Here is a 14,978-nt window from a genome sequence, read left to right on the forward strand (position 1 = left end):
CTTCTTATATTGATAACTATTGCAGTTAATAATTTATTAATATATTAAAAATAATAAAGTTTATTCTTAAAACCTCTATTAGAAGTTTATAAAGTAAAAAAGAAATGTCTATTGATATCCGTTATTCGGTCGTGGTAAAATTAAACCAATAGAAGCTGTTTTTCCGATGTCACGTGGTCTGTTTTGTCCAATAGCAATGGAAACCATTCTTTGTGTACCTTTTCACATATTAGTAAAGTAAAACATTGTGGTCTATGGAGTGAGTAGTGTAATTTTGTCAAATTCATGACATTAATAACGTAAATGTGTGAAATTCAGGATTACTCTATAGTGCATAAGGATATTTATGTCAGTAAATATTCGGTAAGTAAAAGTTTTAACCTAATACACGTAAACATAATGTAAATAATACATGGCGAGAAAGTAAGTGTGATGTCCCGCTCTTTTTAATGTCATTTGATAAAATTCTCCGCCTTAAACGTTTTTTAATTGGGTTTAACTATTTTGTACTTGTAAGACATATTTAAATTTGTTATATTATCATCCAAATTCTTTATTCAGTATCAGTACTATTAATATATGGCGGGAAATCGTGTTGTCTTGTTAGTTACGTAGTAGGTGTTTGACAAGTCTTACTCTAATGGTGTAAAAACAGAATAGTCTGCTATAATAACTGCTTATAATCTGAAAATATAATAAATATTTTGTATTTAAACATGCTAAATACTTAATGACATTCTGATTCCTGTACATACCATAATCGAAAAAAAAACAAAATGTAACGGACGATTTATCGACACAGTCTATCTCTGTCTTTCGCATTCATTTATGAAATGTGTAAACGAGATGTACATACTTTGAGCAGGTATTATTATTTACTACAAAGTTATTTTGGTGTTTTTGTATAAAAACAATAATTTCCGATACCATCAAACAAAAATAATGTTATCATTTTGATTAAAAGTAAAACCATTAACGAACTAGTTCCTGTTTTTGCAATATTACATTATTTATATTGATACTATTTCGCCGTCAATGAACTTACTATCACTTCTTGTAGTATTAATCGTTACTATTCATACCATACGCCGGCAACACACGTTAGGGCTAATTGAATTGATCAACCTTAAAAAAGCATAGTATTAAGAATGTGTAATATCATTTTATATCAATTTATGATTGTATGATACGATGATATGATTACTGTTTCGTCCCTAAGACTTAAAATGCAAATTCTAAAATTATAACACGTAAATAATAATTTAAGTATCATATAGATAAACATACTGGTCATTGAACAATTTCAAATGATCATTGAAACTATTGTTACAGAATTCTAGGGTTAGATTTTATGTCTACAGTTATAACTTCAATCAGTCTACTTTTGTTTATGATCTAGGGACCGTTCCCACGGCCAGTTTCAAACGAGAATTTCAAAACGCTTAACAATGAGTGCACTTTGTCAATGTGTGAGTGGCTAGTAAAATGTGTATACACAATATCGTTAGTGTAGTTGAGTGTCATAGAGTAATAGATTAAGCTTATATACGTTCTTCGTAGTCTTTTATGCCAGTCAGTTCACAGAAAACCAATACATATAATATAATATACCTACAACTGATGACGGTAGTACTATACAGGTACATTGGTTTATGAATGTACTATAAATATGTACTGTAAAAGTTAAATATTTCTTAAAACTGTACGACAAAAAACTATCTATATTAAGATATTTACGAATACTAAAACTATCTATATCTTATTTAAGAAGTTTTAATGAACAAAAATCAGATGCCAACACCAAAATTGCTTCAACAATCGTTTAGAAAGTGTCTGATGGATAATACGTTCTCCCTATTCTGGGAATCAAAAAGGATATTGTGTAACTGTTATCGCCAGTCTGTTGGCAGAATGCATTCTTCAAAGGGTCTACTGCAACTTTGTCGTGGTGTGCGTGCCTTTCTACCCTTCCTTGTGTGCGTGATTCACACACCTGTGAGCTTTTAACTCCCCTATTAATATTAGTTCCTTAATTCAATCAAATATCAAAACTAGCATTCACTTTATGCGGAATTTAAAATTTCGTAAAGTATTTTATTATTACTACAGAATAGTTCAGAATTGATGGTAGTAATGTTTAGAATTAAGAAGTTTGTCCTACTGTTTCTACAAACAAAATCACAGCCATCGGTAATATTACCATAATCATACTATTCCTGAAAATTCGGCAATATAAGGCCTGCTTTTTAAATAATTTTTAAACATATTTTTGCCGAGAGATTAAGTTTTTTAATATCCATTGAGAATTACAATGGCCTTCAAGGTTGACTCATACATATAACGGGGTTATTGAACTTTTAACTAATCGTGAAAATTAACGTCCATCCGTGAATAAAGTGACATTGAAAAACAACTAAATATATGTTTTCTCTATAGTTTGGAAGCGCACAAAGTTTAATAATTCCGGTCTAGACATAACAAGATGTATAAAAGTTGGCAGTATAATATTTCGGTTTCCCTCCTTTCGAGCGGGGTGTGGGGCAACGGGGACGGTCCCAATCGATACGGGACCCCTTCCATGTAAACCACACTGCGCGCGCACGTGGAAAATTGTATAGTTTTCGCGCCAACAACTTTTAATATTGGATTTTGTTTCTGGATTTGCTCGCTGCTATATTCATTAATTTTGTTATTTAAACTAAATAACAACATTTAAAGTATTGTAATGTAGTTAAGGTATCGACTTAGGGTCCTTCAAGAAAAGAGCGTACAAAATCTTAAATGCCGGCAACGCACTCGCGAGCCCTCTGGCATTGAGAGAGTCCATGAGCGGCGGTATCACTTAACATCACATGAGCCTCCTGCCCGTTCGCCCCCTGTTCTAAAAAAAAAACTACATAGTTATTATTTAAATTTATTCCTGGCTCTCTGGCTTCGTATAAATTAAATCCTACACATTTTTAAAACTATTTATCTTACTCGTTTTTAAATAAATTGCTGCTATATCGATACATATTTCTATTAAAACCATAGTTCAAGATGTAAGGCAATTTGTACGTCTACTTTGGGTTCAAGGCGATCTCGCGCGGTCATGATCGAGGACACAGCCCCTCACGGCGCCTCCATGCCTCCCCTCCACTCGCTGAAAAATATTCAAATAACTTCAGATTTCCTTTAGCGATTCACTGACGAATTATAAAATTTATAATAGCAACCTGTGATTGGTTTACCTGTACAGATTTGTTTTACCACAGTATACTCGTCTGCAAAAGAAATTTCACGCCAATCTCTATAGTCTTTTAATGTGCTGTTAATTGGAGCATAGAGAAAAAATTCTTATAAAATAAAATATTGCTATCTTAAGTTATTCTATAGTAATCTAGATGAACTCTCGTCAAAGAGAGTTCATGGCCTTTAAAAGGCGGATGCACAGTCGTGAAATACTTCAAACATGTGGCAAAATGAAACGTACTTACATACACGTTCTATAAACGATTTGTTAATATGCAAATTAAAATATTATGTGTATTCATAGGCGAAATAATCGTCTATTAGCAATAGGCTTTTCTTAGAGATGTTTTGGAAATAGATACAGAATTATTTATTTATTGTAACACCGGCTAGAGACCTTCGATCGTACAGTGACATCATATTAATTAGTTTAACTATAAAATAATGTAACCCGCCAATATGCCGTATTTTAGGTATGCCGGCTGCAATATCGTTAGGGGTCGTTTTACCCTCGTATAGCTGTCTTTTTCTGACACCCCTATTAAGTTATCTCTTTCCCGCTAATGAATATATACATATAATCCTTCTGTACGTGAACCAATTTTGATACAAAATTTTTAACTGATGAGGAAAAAAGATTCACGGTTGTTTCAATAACTGAAAACTGGTGATAACGATTAAGAAACGTAAACAATTTTAAAAACGTAATGTAAGCTTTGATAACATTACCTACACTCTTATCAGTCAATGCACTCGTTTATCTTGTATTATTAAATAGAATTATGTAGTATTTTTTTGTACCTAAATGTATTAAGGAACCTTATTTGTTATTTGCTTTCTAAAAAAAATATTAAACTCAAATCTTAGGTAAACTTTTATTCCTAAAACTAATAATAATTAAATGTAATACTATTATTATTAAGTTGTTTGTTAGATTATTCGTCCTATGTAAAATTTAATTAAATTCGAGTGGTTGCTTGGAAGAAATCGACCGAAAGCAATAAGACAGCCAGTTGCCCTTTTTTTTCATATAATAATGTTCAATTTTTATACTGTAATGTAACGAAGTGTTATTAAATAAATAAATATTTGTAGGAAGACGGCTATAAAATTTAAACCATCGGACCCAAATGTATTTTTACGCAAACTCGTACAATCCAACTAGTTAATATTGAACATCTTTCCGCCTTATGTTGCCATCACAAACAGGTAACAAAAGAACCAGGTACACCTGCCTTACAATTCGCTTCAACAAATTATAACTAAACTTTTTACACATTACGAAGGATAAAGATGATATAAATTTTTCAACAATAAACAATTTCTTATAATTAATAAAAATTTAGCCCCGTACGGCCCTCGGGCAAGTACAAAAGCTGGCAAAAAAGAATAAACGGCTCAAATACAAGTCTTTCCTCTATCTTTGATGTTGTTCCCTTTGGAGTTCTTTTGGGCATCCAAGTACACAGGCGCTAATTAAAGATTCAAGTTGGCGTCTGGTAGATGTACCGGTGCTAGTTCTTACCTCGCTCAACGAATTAATTATACACTGCCCAAGGGACCGCATTTTAATTATGTAGGTATTTTTGACATTCATAAGTGTACATTGTGTTACATAAATAAAAAATATAAATTAAATAATTAAAACATATTATTAAAAGGAGTCCCTTAAGGCAAGGTTCCGAAGTTACTGGCAGCGTTCCCCCTATAGCTAGGCTAATTCTTTGTCCGAGGTAGCTGCCAGCTCTTCGTTCTCCTGTGATGTCGACTAACCTTTTTGATATTTTCCTAAAAAGCTTTATTAGCGCTGGGACCCCACGACCAAGGGTGTCGACGCCGGATGGGACAAAATCATATTCGGAGCCTAGACACCTGTTTTTGCAGGCTTATTATATTGTAAATATCGAATATTGATTTCCGTATATATAAAATGTTATATTTCAAGTTACAATAACAGGTAACGTTGTACACATTAGTTCTTTGAATTCAAACCGTTGCCATTGAAAGTCGATCACTTAACGTGGCTAATGGAGTACACCAGACACAATCTATTTATAGGTTACAATTAACAAAAAATGCCCAAATGGCCGAGGCTAGCGCCGAGCTTTTTGCTACCTATCCCGAACAGTTCTTGGAATAACAACACTTTTGTTGACGTAGGTCTTTGTAGACATATTCGTGCTTTCTATTGAAAATATAACATGACGATTCTACATGTATCTTTACGTAAATAATGAATGCCAACTAATTATATATTACAGATTATGTAAATGAATATTTAGTCGCTTATTACTTCCTAAAAAAACTTATTACTTAATAATAAATCTAGTGTAAAACTTTTACGTTATAATTTCCAGCTTTCTATAATTATTGTATTTTAAATAAAACTTTGAATGAGCGTGAAGGAGATGGCAATAAAAACAACCGACTGATAGGGTAATGCATACCACAAAAACCGGTTTCCGCCCGTAGTGGAATCCCGGCGCACGGTCTCGTCACGATGGGAACTATTTATGTTCAACTAATGAAAAATGGCGCGAAACTACGGAAATCTTTATCGTGTTGCATGAATTGGTAAAGTGCGAAAATGCATTGTTGATAAATAATATAGAGCCCAGGGAAGGTAGGAATTAAAAAAAATCGTCTGTATCAAAAGTACTTTTTAAATAAAATTATGTATACCAAAATAATTAACAAATTGTAAATGTGAATGTTTTCTCGTAATAAACATACATAACATTCAATGGCAGTAATATATCGCTTTATGAGTAGAGATTATACCCAACTCTTAAAGCACATAAGGCAGACAGATGTTTTTGTATTTAGTTTTCTTGGCCCAGGTTGTAGGTATTTATCTACTTTACTTAACTCTATAAAAAGTTTCCCAACTGTTGTTTACGGCATCAGTGCGGATATTAAAAGAACTACAGAATTTTTCTGTAGTCCTTTAATATCATAATCGAAAGCCATATTGGAATCAGCAGTAACATTTGCCATTTTCCGCTAATTTGTTTACCTAAGCTGTAAGATGGTTTGTAATAATTATTATAATATGTACTATATTATAATAATCTTTCATAGGGCGTATTAATAATGTAAAAAAATGAAAAAGAGTGGCGGAGAGTATACTGCCAGTTCTTCTCTTCCGTTCTACGCCCTCGATTACTGGCAGTAAATATAAAACTAGAAGCATTCAATGTATATTTCTTTTTTGACGTTTTTAAGTGTAGATTGTGTTACCTACATGAATAAATGATTTTTTGTTGACATGAATAATGAGTGTTTGTTTAATTAAAACTAAAATATAATGTTGCAGGGGTGCTCCGAAATGGACTTATACATCACCGATTCCCTCCAGGACATGCTGGACATGGATATAAAGAATGAAATAGCTACGGATTTGAGTAGCGTAACTGATTTTTCTGTTAGTATAAGATCATATATATTTTATACGAAGTTTGTCCCGTAGAATAATTTAATGTTTTTTTTTAACTCACTAAAAGTTTATCAGACTATCTCCCAGCATGGTTAAGACCATCACATCTAGATTGTGAACTAAAGAAGGACGATATTAATCAGTATGTTATTTCAGGATTCGTTAGGATTAAATTTCTCAGAAATGCCACCCTTACTAGACATGGACACAGATAACTCGGTCACGTGGCTCAGCAATACTTCGTCCAGTTTTGTACAGAATCTAGATTTATATGGCTCCGAAGCGGATGCCGTGATGGTCAATCCAAACTCAGTGATGCCATCGACCTTTGCAGAAACCCCCGTAAAGAGTATGGTGAAGGAGGAAGCGTCGAACTTACTATTAACGTCAGTTGTGAACAACGATCTAAATATGAGCACGTCACCAAGTCCAAACGAAGAGAAAAGCCACCTAACATTCTCCCCAAACACAATTAAAGTAAAGCAAGAGCCCGAAGACACATCAAAGAAGCCGGACGAAACACCGCAGATGGTTATCTACGTACGAAAACAAGACAAGAACGTCGTCAAGGACTTATTAAAAGACTTAGATACGAGCAATGTCAAACTGAGCACGTCAATATCGCCACTCACACGAATAAAAACAAATCAACCAGAGATAATCAAAGTCAACAAGAACTGCCCGATAATCAATACTAGCACGAAAATATCCCAACAGATCGGTACCAAGACGATAATATCGGGGAACATACATATATTGGACACGAAGCAATCTAGGACAATTATAGCGAATAAGAGCCAGGCGGCGATTTTAATTGAAAATTCATTGAGCAATAGGCAAATAATTAAAACTTCGGTGGGAGGCTCCTATATGGATAGTCAAGCGAAATATGTAAATACTAGTAAAAATACCACGAGCGAGTTTCCTAAGCCCGCGTATTCCTACTCTTGCTTAATAGCCATGGCGCTGAAGAACTCGAGGACTGGCAGCTTACCGGTTTCCGAGATTTATAATTTTATGTGGTAAGTCATTTTTTTTTATAATTTTTATCTTATCGCAGGTTATGTTTACCAAAATTGTCATATATTTTAGAAAGATTAGTAACATAACATATATTTTGGTTATTGTATATTTTTTCAGTGTTACTTGTATGTTTATTTTTGTTAAAGTTTTGTTTAACCAAAAGCGTGCACTTCTTACAGTTAGTATTTGTTTTTTCTCTTTACAAGGGCTGCCTGGTCGGTTGTTAGTGATAGGCCGCCCGTTGCATCCCTATTAATTTATGTTACTTGTGTGTAATTTGTAAGTTAAACTAACTATCATTTTACTTAAAAATTAGATCGAAAAAGGTATTAAACGGTATTGTGAATACGTCACAATACCCTCTTTAACCAGTTTATTTATCAGAAAGGTGTCACGATCTTGTCGTGATTGATTAAATAAATTTCATAAAATAATTATGTACTTACTAATTCATTTTTATTTATCTTTATTACTTTTATATTATCATAATTGCCTGGCAGATATCACTTATTTATTAAACACCATTCATATATATTACATTTCCTAAATACAGTACAATGTGATTATAAATTTTACAAATATATATTCATAATATTATATTAAATATTAATAGAAATTGCCTTTAAAGAAGGCTATATCACTATGTTTAAAACATTACAAGGACTCCTACGAAGTGAAGGCCTCTTCCAACTTCACCCACTTGTCTCATCCTGGCCACTATTTTTCAATTATCCCTTTTATTCCATCTTCCAAGGTTTCTGGTGGACGTCTTCTCTTTTTTCTTCATTGGGCTATTAGGGGTATTTTGATATGTAAAATATAGCCTAATTCAATAATATATCCTTAACTTATTTTAAAATGTTGTTGGTATATACATATAGTTTATATACATTAGTCTTTTCTTGTATTATTAAGATATAAGCCCACCATTTTTTTGGTGACTTTGATTTAAAAACTTTGTAATACTTTCAGCCAACACTTCCCCTACTTCAAAACGGCGCCAAACGGTTGGAAGAATTCGGTCAGACATAACTTAAGTTTGAATAAATGTTTCGAGAAAATCGAAAAGCCTTCGAGTAACGGAAGCCAACGTAAAGGTAAATCGTTATTCACATTTTTTGTATAAAAAACCTTAATTAGTTATTGCACTCTGATATGGTATTAGTGCTAAAAAGTGAAACATAACTCAAAACTAGTGTTTCTTACCTTTTAATGTAATGAGAATGTTACTTGACACTTTATTTTAATTATTCCTTAGTCTTAAGTTAAACTAGATCAATGTTTACTAATGTGTACCCCACGCCCCCTAGGGGTTTTATGGGGGGGGGGATTTAACTTTTCAATGTATTTGGAAAATGCACACAAATTTAATAGTTATGAATGCTGATGAAGAGAGATATACTGTTTGAATTTAAAAAATATAAACTTAAGACCACTTTTCTGTTACACCTTTTTCAATTATTGTAAAACATTGAATACAAAAGCATTATTATTTAAATATTTTTTTAGGTTGTTTATGGGCCATGAATCCATCGAAAGTTGGCAAAATGGACGAAGAAGTACAGAAATGGTCTCGGAAGGATCCACAAGCTATTAAGAAGGCTATGGTTTATCCCGGTAAGTGTATCTAAAGCTCATACACATACACACACACACACACAACATTTACAGTGTACACACATATTTGTTACTTTATGTAGAGACGTTTCGACTTCAGGTAGTAAATGTGAACTGTTACCATTTCCAGAAAGCTTAGAAGCCCTAGAACGCGGAGAGATGAAGTACTCGGGCTTCGGGAGTGACACGGAGGCGGAGGACGACGCCGACGTGGATGTGGACCCGCTCCTTGACCCTGACCTCGAGATTGACCCTGAGGTCAAAGAGGAGGTTGATGACGATACACTTGTCGAACAGGTAAATATATTAATGAGAGCTCTTCGCCATGACATATGTACATACAAAAAATTTAGTATTCACTTTCAAGTATTTCGTAAGTTATTTACTACAATTTATCCCCCCCCCCCTCTCTTGTCAGCAAAAGTTAGCAAAGCTCTCATAAATAACACATACATAAACGTATTAATTATTTGTAGGAATCCTCGAAAATGCATTTGGTTTAAAGCATAGACAATGTATCGGTAATATGTGTATAAAAGTAAATAACTACTGTTGACGTGATATACAAAAATAAAATTAACCCCCCCCCTTCCCCCCTATATGCTTACGGAATACTTGGACGACCCCTTAGTAATATATGAATGAAAAATCAAATTAACAATACCCAGTAATCACCTTAACACTAAAGTCTAAGTTTTATAATTGAGTAAAGAAGATGGTATTAAATTCGAGTACTGTATTGACGCTCTCTCGAAAAATAAAATTATTCATACGGTAACAAGGTCACTACATGTGGTTTTCTCTTTGGAATAAATGATTCAAAATTTCCGCCAACTGCGTAGATAAATGATTTCTCTGTAAATATTGCTGATAAAAACGGTTAAAGAATTATTGGCATTTCACAACTAAGAGTTTTAAATCAGTATTTGCATCACGACAATATGGAACCAGCTGCCCACTGAAGTATTCCCGAACCAACTTAGAGCTCTTCAAGAAAAGAGCGTACCAATTCTTAAAAGATCGCCAACGCATGCGCGAGACATTAGATATTGAGAGAATCCATGGGCTGTATCACTTAATATCAGATGAGCCTCCTGCCCGTTCTTTAGAGAACAGCGGGCAAAGTACACTTATGAAGTGAAACTGTATAGTGTACCAGTATATGATCGCTCCATGTATTTGTAATCTATATTCACATGTTTAAACACTTTATACGTGCTTATGATAATAAAACAGAATTGCCATCTAAAATTCTAATATCTAACCAAACGAATACATCAACCAATAGCGTGTATTTTCACTTGATCTCCCTTTCTCACTCTCTCTCAATCGGTCTCAATCGCTCTCTCCCTTTTCTTCGAAATAAACGCTGCACATCTTCGTGACGTTTCGTAAAATGATTACCCTCATGCGCCTAAACAAGTTCTTACATTCCAAAATACTGAAGACTCAGTATTACTTGCCTTAAAATTAAAACAAAAACAAGTTATGCGTAGAACGTAATGCAAAAATATTTTGCAACCGCCATTGTGTATAATCGAAACGAAAAATAACATTCGTATCAATTTGTCAATGTTAAAAATGACACAGACATACATAATGTATATATGCTAAATATGTTTTCAAGACCAGTGAAAACGCATATTTTTGTGTCAAACCCGACACCGTACGAGAGTATATGTATACACTTAAACTTCGCTGTATACAACAGCTTATCAATTGTTTATAAATACGTTTGCTAATAAAAACGATGCGTCATACGTTTTAAGTTACGTCTCATTTCTTGGTATTGAAACGATAAACAAACGTGTCCAAAGTCATGTGAAAATTATATATTGTTTGGCTAAAATTTATTTTGTATATTTGTTATAATTTTTACGTTAAATTATGACTAGAAGAGATAATATAAGAATGCGTTAGAAGATAAACTTCTCTTCAAAATCTAAATATCTTTATTCATCTAGGTAAACAAAGTACTTATGATCGTCAAAAAAATTAAATTAAAATTTACATTTACAACCAGTTCGCAAGTCAAGGGCGTAGAGCGGGTAAGAAGAACTGGCAAGAAACTTTCCGTCACTCTTTTCAATCGCCAAGTTTTTAATACAAATTGTTTGAACTGTAGCAATTCAATTCCAATGATTAGCATCATTAATGTATGCTTTATTAATTGATTTACTTTTAACAAGGGCTTTGAATTTATTTAGTGATAATTTTCTAGTTTTGATTGGGAGTTTGTTGTAAAAACGAATAGAATTTCCATATAAAGAGTGGTTTATCTTCTGCAGCCTGGGTGGTCGCACACTCAAATTAGTTCTATTTCATAATGTAATATAATAATGGATAAATGGAAAACACAAAAAGAAATCCAATTCTGGTTAGAACCAGTACTTCTTGATATTCAAGTCTCCATAAGAATTTAAAGTTATGCTAAAATTTGGAAAAGGAATTTTCAGATGTAAACAAAATGTAATATTTCCAGGAGGTATCAGAAGAAGAGTTGGAAGTAGAAGAAGTGGTAGAGGGCACGGGGATGATCGGAGGCACTTGCAGACTTCTCGCCGCCGCCCCGCACTACTCCGACGACTACGATCAGATAGAGGTAAATAGTTTATTATATCCTATATTTTATTTACTCTTTATATGAGCAGAAGTAGTCTAGTGACGTCAGCATACGACTCTCATCCCTGAGATTGTTGGTTCGAGCCCCGCCTGTTCACCAATAGATTTTCTGTCTATGGGCGCATTTAACATTCGCTCATACGGTGAAGGAAGACCACGATGAATCACGATGATCATCTATTTGTCTGATTAACAGATGATAGTGAAACAGAAATCTGAGGCCTAGAACTCAAGAGATTGTAGCGCAACTTATTAATTACATATAATATAAAGCTTATATGAGAGCAACTAGAATGAGATCAAAAGAAATTAGAACCAAAAGAATTAAATGTTGGACATTTTAGAGATATTTTTTTGTTACAGATATTAGATCGGTCATATGAAGAAATCGAGTTGGACGTGACGAAGCCCGTGAAATTAGATTTGTCTTTTGAGGAGGATTATTCGAGTAAGTGTTTTTGGCAATTTGGTGTAATAAAAAAATTATGCACATTGAAGATAGAATCAGCATCCTTTGGTATTATAGTTCACTTTTAATTAATTATTTAAAAAATTATAAATTAATTTACGTCACAAAGGCAAAAAATACATATGTACATTTTCAAATATACAAAAATCCATATAATAATATTTATTTAAATAAGCCGCAACTGTAGCCTTCGGGGTCATTAACATCAACGCAGGTATTGACCTTCGACTCTATTTTAGTAAATCGTGAATCAAATTTACCTAAACGGCTGTCTGCGAAATGCCCTGTATTTTCAAGGTCCAATCTATTTATCATTCATAGTTAAAATATTAGAAATAAATATAATAAACTGTAGCTTGAAAGATTGATATGCTATCTACTGAAAATGTTTAAAATTCAGATTTACGTAATTGCAGAAAAATCATGATCTTAATTTTATTTATCATCGATGTGAAACTTCAAATTTCAAAATTCAAAATTTTTAAAAATCATTTATTCATATAGGTAACATAATGTACACTTTTGAACGTCAAAAAAAGAAATTAAACATACATTAAATACTTCTAATTTTACATTTACTGCCAGTTCTCAAATCGAGCGTAGAATGGAAGGGAAGAACTGGCAATAAACTCTCCTCCACTCTTTTTATCGCCAAGTTTTTTTTTTACACAACGTTAATACTAATATGTTAGTTTATTATTATAATTGAATACAAAAAGCAAAATTGTTTTAAAAATAAGTTATAGCCTATATCTGTATATAATAACATGTTTTTATTTTTTTCAGTCCAACCAGCGAAAAAGGCAAAAAGCAGCTTCATCTACAAGCCAATGGGCTCTCAATCCCACACGAACAGACGAAAAACTCCACTCGTCAACAGAGTGGCTTTAGTTTAATTGAATTGTGATCAAGAAGTCTCCATAGTTTTAAGTTTCGTATTTTTTTCTTTAAGTCAAGTGATTTTGTTTAAGTGAAAGTGACATATCGCGCATAGGTAAGAATAAAGATGGATATTTTACTGTATTCACTAATTAACTATTACCGACTACCCTATTTAGACGTGTGAACCGTACTTTTAACTGCAAATGTAGAAATTGTGATGCAAAAAAATTTAAATCTCACACTAAACTCAAGATTATTTTAATGGCAAGCCTAAAATAATTATAGACGTATGTATTAACGTACATTCCGACTAAACAGTAATAGAGCGGATACATTTCAATGTCTATCTCATTGAAGATCAGATCAGGTTCAGCGACTTTTAACAACCAATTGAATTTCTTAACTGGAAATCAAACTCAGGTCTTTTGGAATACATTGTTGCCATTAAATCACATCCAATGGGGTATATTTTTGCAGTTGAATATCAATCTTTATTAAGACTGATTTAGTTTTGAAGTATTGGCGATTGTAGTTGATAAGTAGAACACTGATGAGTACAAAAATATGAATTTTTGAATTTTGCTACTCCGTTCGTTTTTTTACGATAGTAGTTTTAGCTTAGTATTGTCAAGTATCGTAGAAAGATCTACAGCGGGTATTTTACTAAAGATCCCACCGCTTGTACATATTATTCATAATTGCTTTTATTCGTTGACACTGGCAGATTTGCTAGCCATTTCTGAATCCAATATTTCCAATTGATGTCTAGTGTCCAATGGCTGCTAATTTCTTTATAGTTCTGCTCTCGGATGAAGGCATATTGTATACCTCTTTAAAACAAACAATTTGTTTTGTTTGAGGGGAAATATTTTGTGTGACATCCTGAACAATTCTCCTCTATTTAGGAAATGTCAACATTACCAACAAACTTCTTGACCTCTCTGAAGTTAGCAACACTGAGTGTTTGTTATTTGCACATTTTCAGCAACTTCACAGTGGTTTAAAAGTTTGTTCATTCATTTTACATTTATTTTCCCACAACTTTGAATGTATTCGAGGAATCTAAATTCATTGAATGCATTTGAATATTAGAAAAACTCCATATTTTACTTTATATGCCTAATGTTAAAGGTATGTGTTCATTATTGGGTTCAGTTATGATTAGTGAAAGATTTTGTAATACATTTCCGTTCCTATATTGCTCTAAAAGTACTTAGAGTTCTATAGGAACCAATAGCATTTACTAGCCTAAGAATTAAATTTAGTGTATGGATGTGAAGTGTAAAGCAATAAACTACATATAGAGCCCGTATATGTACTGGGATTCTTATGTATTTAAAGAAGAAATAAGGAAAATGACACCTTAGAATGTGTAATTACATAGAAATGTATGGTGCCTGTGCGCTAGTCTTATCAAGAAGGTTTCTGAAATGTCTCAAATTATGTATACTGGCTTAATAAAAACAGCCTTAGTTCTAAAAAATTGTTTGTAACCATTTTTTAGTTTTCTCCAAATTGTGGATTGAAAGATAATTGTGAATTACTTTTAAAGATTGAATACTTAATGGCAAACGTCTAAAGGTTGTATTATTTGGTAATATGATTGTATTTTTTACAAGCAAAATCGAAATAAAAGTGTACTATAGGTTATAACTAGGATATCTCACTGCCAGTATTTCAACATTTATGTATAAAAGC

The 14,978-nt window shown here is 32.8% G+C and overlaps 1 protein-coding gene across 1 annotated transcript; it reads left to right on the forward strand.

The window, feature by feature from the left end:
- The first annotated feature begins 159 nt into the window (after positions 1–159).
- LOC110997754 lies at positions 160–14,127 on the forward strand. Its single transcript, XM_022266065.2, has 9 exons — positions 160–363; positions 6,548–6,655; positions 6,824–7,689; positions 8,663–8,787; positions 9,200–9,307; positions 9,438–9,604; positions 11,790–11,909; positions 12,293–12,377; positions 13,185–14,127. Exons 1-9 carry the CDS (start codon positions 304–306, stop codon positions 13,292–13,294), a joined length of 1,749 nt encoding a protein of 582 aa, XP_022121757.2. The 5' UTR covers positions 160–303; the 3' UTR covers positions 13,295–14,127.
- Positions 14,128–14,978: the final 851 nt, after the last annotated feature.

This window comes from Pieris rapae, chromosome 10 (assembly GCF_905147795.1).
Source record: "Pieris rapae chromosome 10, ilPieRapa1.1, whole genome shotgun sequence".
NCBI lineage: Eukaryota > Metazoa > Arthropoda > Insecta > Lepidoptera > Pieridae > Pieris > Pieris rapae.

Excerpts from the sequence above, each read along its gene's own strand:
- LOC110997754 (XM_022266065.2), top strand. The coding sequence starts at position 304 with ATGTGTGAAATTCAGGATTACTCTATAGTGCATAAGGATATTTATGTC. Across the intron at positions 6,656-6,823 it reads GTAGCGTAACTGATTTTTCT|GATTCGTTAGGATTAAATTT; the intron begins GTTAGTATAAGA and ends ATGTTATTTCAG. Across the intron at positions 11,910-12,292 it reads ACGACTACGATCAGATAGAG|ATATTAGATCGGTCATATGA; the intron begins GTAAATAGTTTA and ends TTTTTGTTACAG.